Below are 6038 nucleotides of genomic sequence, written 5' to 3' on the forward strand. Positions count from 1 at the left end.
TGCACTAGTGATTTCGGTGAATACGAAAGGCGCTTTTTAGCCATGTGTGGTTTCTCACCAGTATGTTTCGCCATGTGCATTTTCAAGGCATGTTTCCAAGCTGTGCAGTAGTCACACTGGTCACATTTGTAAAGTTTCTTTCCTGTATGTCTCTTCATATGACTTGATAGGTAAGACTTGTATTCTGTCCTGAACCCACACTTCCCACACATGTAGGGTTTCTCACCAGTGTGTCTAACCATGTGGTTTTTCCAGTCTTGTCTCCAAACTGTGCAGTAGTTACACTGGTCACACTTGAACGGCTTCTCCCCTGTATGTATCTTCATATGTTTTGTAAGGTCAGACTTCTTAGCTGTCCTGTACCTACACTCCCCACACAAGTAGAGTTTCTCATCGGTGTGTTTTGACACAATGTGGGCATTCAAATCTTGTTTTGTACCCGTTGAGAAATCGCAGTGATCACACTTGTAGAACAGATTTGCTGCCACTGGAAGATGTGTTGCCCTCTGTTGGTCCATCATTTCTTTCTGTGCAGCAGTGTAGTCTCCCTGGACACACTCCAACATCCACTCTCCTACTTGTGTGTCTGCAGCCACACCGGCCTTCTTGGTCTCCTCCTTGCATATGTCCTTGTCAGCTGTTACCACTCTTGTGATTTCATCTGTTATCATGGGACAGCTGGGCTGGGGAACTTCGGTGGGAGACCCACAGCAGGCCGATCTCTGCTCTTACTAGGATGAAATCTATAAAGAAATAGAGTATGAATTATTTATTTAAGTTATTAATTGATTGAACTTTTGGGTGGTCCTTTTACCTGGCATCTGATGTCCAAAAAACAATCCACTCAACATGTGCCACAATGTGAAAATTTTGATATATGAAAACACCTTGGTGTTTTTCTGATTTTTAGGTGTACCTACAAATTACGTATTCTCACATTCACCGTTCGTAGTACTGGTACACATGTGCAGTGACAGGAATTTCTGGGTAATATGTCAAAGGTGAAGGTCCCTGACTTGTTAACAGCTCTTGTCTCTTGATCTGCACATACATACTATGTCATAGACAATGGCAGAGCCAAAATATGTAACATGTCTAGACGAGGTAAAGGTTTATGTCTCAGGGGCCTTCACCTATGTGAATCTACATTACGATTTCTATCTATTTATTTCCTTATTATTATCTATAGACTTGGCAACGTTAATAATCTGGAAAGAAAATTTGATTTGCATATAACAATGTCCAGACGTGCACGTGTATCAATTTATGTCGCAGAGCGGTGAACGAGCGAGCTGGTTTAAGCCCTCTCACAGAGATCAGAGCTCTCATGTGCAGCGACAGGTGTTTTAGGTAATGTGTCAAGAGTACCAAAGGTCTAGGCACTGAAAAAGAAAACAGTCCTTGTCTCGACAATGCATTGTTTCGATTTGCATAAGAAATGTCCAGACAAGTTTTTTTACCTTTGTGGGCATTTACCTTTGTCACGTTACCTAGAATTCCTGTCGCCCCACAAGTGTTCTGATCTCTGTGAGAGGGCTTACTTGGAACCATGTTCACATATTATAGAGTACTTCAAATAAGTTGAAGGGGCTACCCACATGTCTTGAGATGAATAAACAAATAAATAAAGTAGAGTGGAGTAGATTCTTCGGTTAGGCAGGAGACACGCTCCGTTTTTTCTTCCGTTTTTGAGGCTACCAACTTCAATTTGCTGAAGACTTTTGTAGCCTATATAGGAAAGTCGTATAAAGTGCCTTTCCCAAGGGCACAAGATCGGTGTCACGGCAGGGTTTGAACTCAGGACCTTCTGGACCTGAGTCAAATGTGCTGCCGATTGCGCCACGCGGTCCCAATATATATCCGGATATTTTGTTTCCTTGTTACTAAAAATCTTAAAATTAAATCTATAATAAATAAATAATAATGTAGATGCTCAACGAATAAGAATACTCATTGACATCATTTGCAAAACATCAAATTTATCATGTACCCTGTTTTACGTTTGGTGTAAAGATATGTAAATTGTTGTTGTTGTTGTCCTTGCCCCCCTCCCCACTGACAGGACCACTTGCGAATCGAAATTAAGTTATATGCGTCCTTTTGCGCTTCCAACTCCCAGTGAATTCTTTTTCAACTCTTCAAGACCACAGAAATGTTGCTTACCTGGCTTCAGACTTAAGACGGCGTTGAAGGAGAGTGAATAAGAAAAATCTGGAAAATTTTCATCACGAAGGACGAGTTGGTAAGGCAAGATGGCGGACGGCAAAGGTCACGGTGTCAATCGTTGAACTAGGTCAAAGGTGAAAAACCCGTACCTGATGAACCACATCAATAGTGTAGTGTGCCAAAAGCGGTTTGGTGAAGGAATGGAGGTGTTCATGTTTGTAGCCTTCGTGTTCTGTATGTTTTGTGTTATCAAATGAACGATGTCTTGGTGCGGAAACAGCGAGGGAGCGAAAGGAACAAGAACAACAAAAAAGAGGGTTATAGATGATAAAGATTACATCATCATCATCATCATCATCATCATCATCGGTCGACGTGATCAAATGTAAACATGTTCGCACGTGATACCGCCCCTTACGGGGTGACATACCCTTTCGCTGGCTAATTACAAGACGGGGATGCGCCAGGTCTCCCGTCCGGGTGAATGATGTAAATCACCGTGTGGCTGATACGGTATGGAGGTTCGCCAGGCCTCCAACCGGGTGATTTGAAGTGAATCACCAACTCCAGACAGAAGGGTTTGCTCCAACCACACCGCACCATCGCACGTGTGGAGGTTCTTTAACGTGCATGGGGTGTGACTCTCCCCATACACGGGACCTCCATTTAACGTCCTATCCGAGGGACGACTCATTTTTCACTTGAGTAAAGTGAGGAAAGTCGTGTAAAGTGCCTTTCCCAAGGGCACAAGACCGGCAACACGGCAGGCGGATTCGAACCGGCGACCTCTCGGTCACGGGCCGAATACACTACCACTGTGCTACGCGGCCCCACTAAAGATTACATACAAAGGCGATGATTTGTATACTAGTAATAGGTTTGGGCTCTAATTATTAGATGGAACAAGTTCAATTCCAAAATCCGCATATTTTCTTCAGATATGGACTGCGAGAAGCTGCCGAACGGACCGTACCATCGTTGCCCGCAGGGGAGGTGCATCCACCATCTGTCCCTCTGTAACAACGTGAATGACTGCGGCGACTTCTCCGACGAGGAAAACTGCGGTAAAATTCCTCACCTATCTATTATAAATCTTATTTGCACAAAGATTTACTGTAGAGTGGAAATCATGAAAATCAAATCATACGTTTTCCACAAGAAACTAAACATTCGGCATTATTTTTCTTAGCGCTAAGCTAGCATATGAAATTTTGCCTATTCACTTGAATGAGTTACTAAACCCTCACAATGACATATATCACAAAAGCACCATAAGATGCAGATTTTTTTAATTTATGGTTTTATTCACCACGTGGTGATTCTTCATCTCTGCAGATTCTGACGTCCCGTTTGAGGTGCGCGTGCGCGGGGGTGAGACGGAAGGTCAAGGTCGCGTGGAGGTCAAATATCGCGGGGAGTGGGGCCTGGTGTGCGACGACAAGTGGGACATCAAGGACGCAGGGGTCGTCTGCCGGGAGATGGGGTACCCTCTGTAAGTCACGTCATACCAGGTAGCCGGGACGGGGGACGGTATAAACTTCTGGCATTTTTTCTCCACTCATGTACATGTGTCTTGTGTGATTGGTCAGTAGGACTTGATGAAGGCTGTAGTTAAGACAGACGATTTGTGGAACTTGTTTGTAGCTGTTCCTCCTGTGTCTAACGTCCCCGCTTTCGTTTCATTCATCTACGAAGCATGCGGCTGCAAATTGAGTACCAATTCGTCGCTATATTTTTTCTCCTCTGTGTTCATAACATAAGAAAATGGAACAAACTTCTAGACTGCAATGTATATGATGAAGTCGAATGTATGATCATGTATTATCCCTCAAATGGATTTAAATTGTCCATAAATAGGTACCATGAGCAGTTAACTGCTCCTAATCTTTTTAAATTGACTGACAGAGACGGTGTGGTTGGGTGGAGGGTAGGTTACTGCATATAGTAAAAAGGCTACATACAGAGGATTGCTTTCTGGTGTTCTATCCCCGTCATCTCTGTATTTTCCAGCGGTGCGGAGGAGGTGTACTACCGCTCGTCCTACGGCGCCGGCAGCCAGCCCTTCGTGCTGGACGATCTGGACTGCATCGGCACCGAGTCCTCCCTGCAGGAGTGTGCGCATGCGCCGTGGGGCAAGCACGACTGCTCACGCGGCGAGGCCGCAGCGGTCAAGTGTAAACTCCGCCAGGGTGGGCATGCGCAGTTAGAAATTATCATACATTTTTTGGGGGGTAATCTTATTCACGCAGTTGTAAGTATACATTTTCCCTCTCAGTGCCTAGAGGTGAGAAGAAGGGTGAAAGGGGCCAGATAGAGGACCTAGTACATGGCCCAAGTGCAGTGAAGTAATTTTTTTGTCGAAACATAGGTTCTTATGCAATCTCATCATCATCATCGCGGGCTGCTTGCCCGGACCAAGTCCACTCTTTCTCTCCAGACGTCTCTGTCCCCAAGAGCGTCCCTCAAGTCCTTAGTTATTCAAGCTACCGAAAGCGTTCCTTAAGTATTCAAGCTATCGAAAGACCAATGACACTTATGCTATCTATACTGTAATAACTCACAGGCTGTCGGGAAGACGAACACCATTGCATCAATCACAAATGTATCCCATCATCCTTCCTCTGTGACGGGCAGAAACGACTGCGGGGACTGGAGTGACGAGGCGCAGTGCGGTGAGTAAATTTTTTTTTTTTTCCTGACGGCTACAAATGTTTTTCTAAAAAAATGGTTATGGTAGAGCAGTACTTATTGGTACCTAATACGGCAGGGACATACTGAGTCTCATGGCTTTGAATAACGCTTGCTGGTAGATGTAGAAACCTAAGGTTTTCAGTACCCGCGTGCCAGCAAAGCTGGTGTATCATGCCGGCAGAAGGGTTGTAATAATGGTAAATATACAGACACACAGGTATATGCGATGCTACTGCGTGTCACAGGAGAGAGTGCATGTTTGTCTTCTTTCTTCCCCTCCGTCAGGCCTGTACAAGTTTTTATTTTACAGTGTCCTTTATTTCCGGAGTGCTTTTGCGAAAGAGTCTGGCATTCGAATTCAGCGAAACTGACAATTAGCGGTCTCACACATATGTTCTTCACTGTCCAGACTGTTATCGGGGAAAGGGGCTTGTATATCGCGGCCATGACCATGAGACCATCAGGGGTCTCACATGTCTGTTCTGGAACGAGACCTTAGACCGGAAGTTCAACACTCGTGACTACCCGAATGGACAGCTTGGGTTAGGTAAGCTTTTGGTCTTTCTGCAGTATATAGTACATCAAGTGACAGTTGAGGACTTTATTAGCAACGGCCCAAATTTATATTAGACCTAGGCTTTCACAACTTCCTTGTCTCTACAAAAACCGCACTTTCACGGTTCCTTGTACGCAAGTGCAGTCACAGAAATTGTGGGTAATAATTCAGGTAGGTAAAGGCATCTGAGACTTAAACAATCATCTCTGAAAATGGTTATGCAAATGAGACAATGGTCGAAACGATAACTATCTACAAGTCAGGGGTCTTGAACATATTGCCCACGATTTTTGTGCCTGCACATGCGTACAAGAAACTGTAACATTGCTCATATATGTAATGCCATATTAGGCCAGCACAGGCCTTCAATAGTCCAATGAGAAATCTCACCCTTACCGCCGGCTCACTCTGTTCATTATTCACCCTACTTTTGCCGAATTTTACTCTTCATTACCCCTTAGGAAGGCCTTTGTAATATTAGCTAACAGCTGGAAGGAGTTGTGCTCCTCCCAGGTCCGATCATGCGTTGTGTTTCTCCCAGGTCCGCACAACCACTGCCGTAACCCGGATGGAGACGAGAAGCCGTGGTGCTACACCGTGAACGACAAGCACGGCACGTGGTCTA

At 44.7% G+C, this 6038-nt stretch overlaps 3 protein-coding genes across 3 annotated transcripts in view; 2 read left to right on the plus strand and 1 right to left on the minus strand.

The window, feature by feature from the left end:
• LOC118411395 (zinc finger protein 431-like) overlaps positions 1-2283 on the minus strand; it is a 4148-nt gene extending 1865 nt beyond the window's left edge. The window contains exons 1-2 of the mRNA XM_035813659.1: positions 2164-2283; positions 45-743 (exon numbers count right to left, since the gene is read on the minus strand). Coding sequence (XP_035669552.1) covers positions 45-671 — 627 coding nt within the window. The 5' untranslated portion in view covers positions 672-743; positions 2164-2283. The remainder of the gene's footprint in view (positions 1-44; positions 744-2163) is intronic.
• The window catches only part of LOC118411436 (scavenger receptor cysteine-rich type 1 protein M130-like), a 20403-nt gene extending 14999 nt beyond the window's left edge, over positions 1-5404 (plus strand). Inside the window, exons 2-6 of the mRNA XM_035813718.1 lie at positions 3105-3230; positions 3502-3658; positions 4177-4355; positions 4730-4838; positions 5267-5404. Of these exons, the coding sequence (XP_035669611.1) occupies positions 3107-3230; positions 3502-3658; positions 4177-4355; positions 4730-4824 (555 nt within the window). The 5' untranslated portion in view covers positions 3105-3106 and the 3' untranslated portion in view covers positions 4825-4838; positions 5267-5404. The remainder of the gene's footprint in view (positions 1-3104; positions 3231-3501; positions 3659-4176; positions 4356-4729; positions 4839-5266) is intronic.
• LOC118411854 (tissue-type plasminogen activator-like) overlaps positions 5084-6038 on the plus strand; it is an 8206-nt gene continuing 7251 nt past the window's right edge. The window contains exons 1-3 of the mRNA XM_035814341.1: positions 5084-5114; positions 5267-5404; positions 5955-6026. Coding sequence (XP_035670234.1) covers positions 5084-5114; positions 5267-5404; positions 5955-6026 — 241 coding nt within the window. The remainder of the gene's footprint in view (positions 5115-5266; positions 5405-5954; positions 6027-6038) is intronic.

Source organism: Branchiostoma floridae, chromosome 3, assembly GCF_000003815.2.
Source record: "Branchiostoma floridae strain S238N-H82 chromosome 3, Bfl_VNyyK, whole genome shotgun sequence".
NCBI lineage: Eukaryota > Metazoa > Chordata > Leptocardii > Amphioxiformes > Branchiostomatidae > Branchiostoma > Branchiostoma floridae.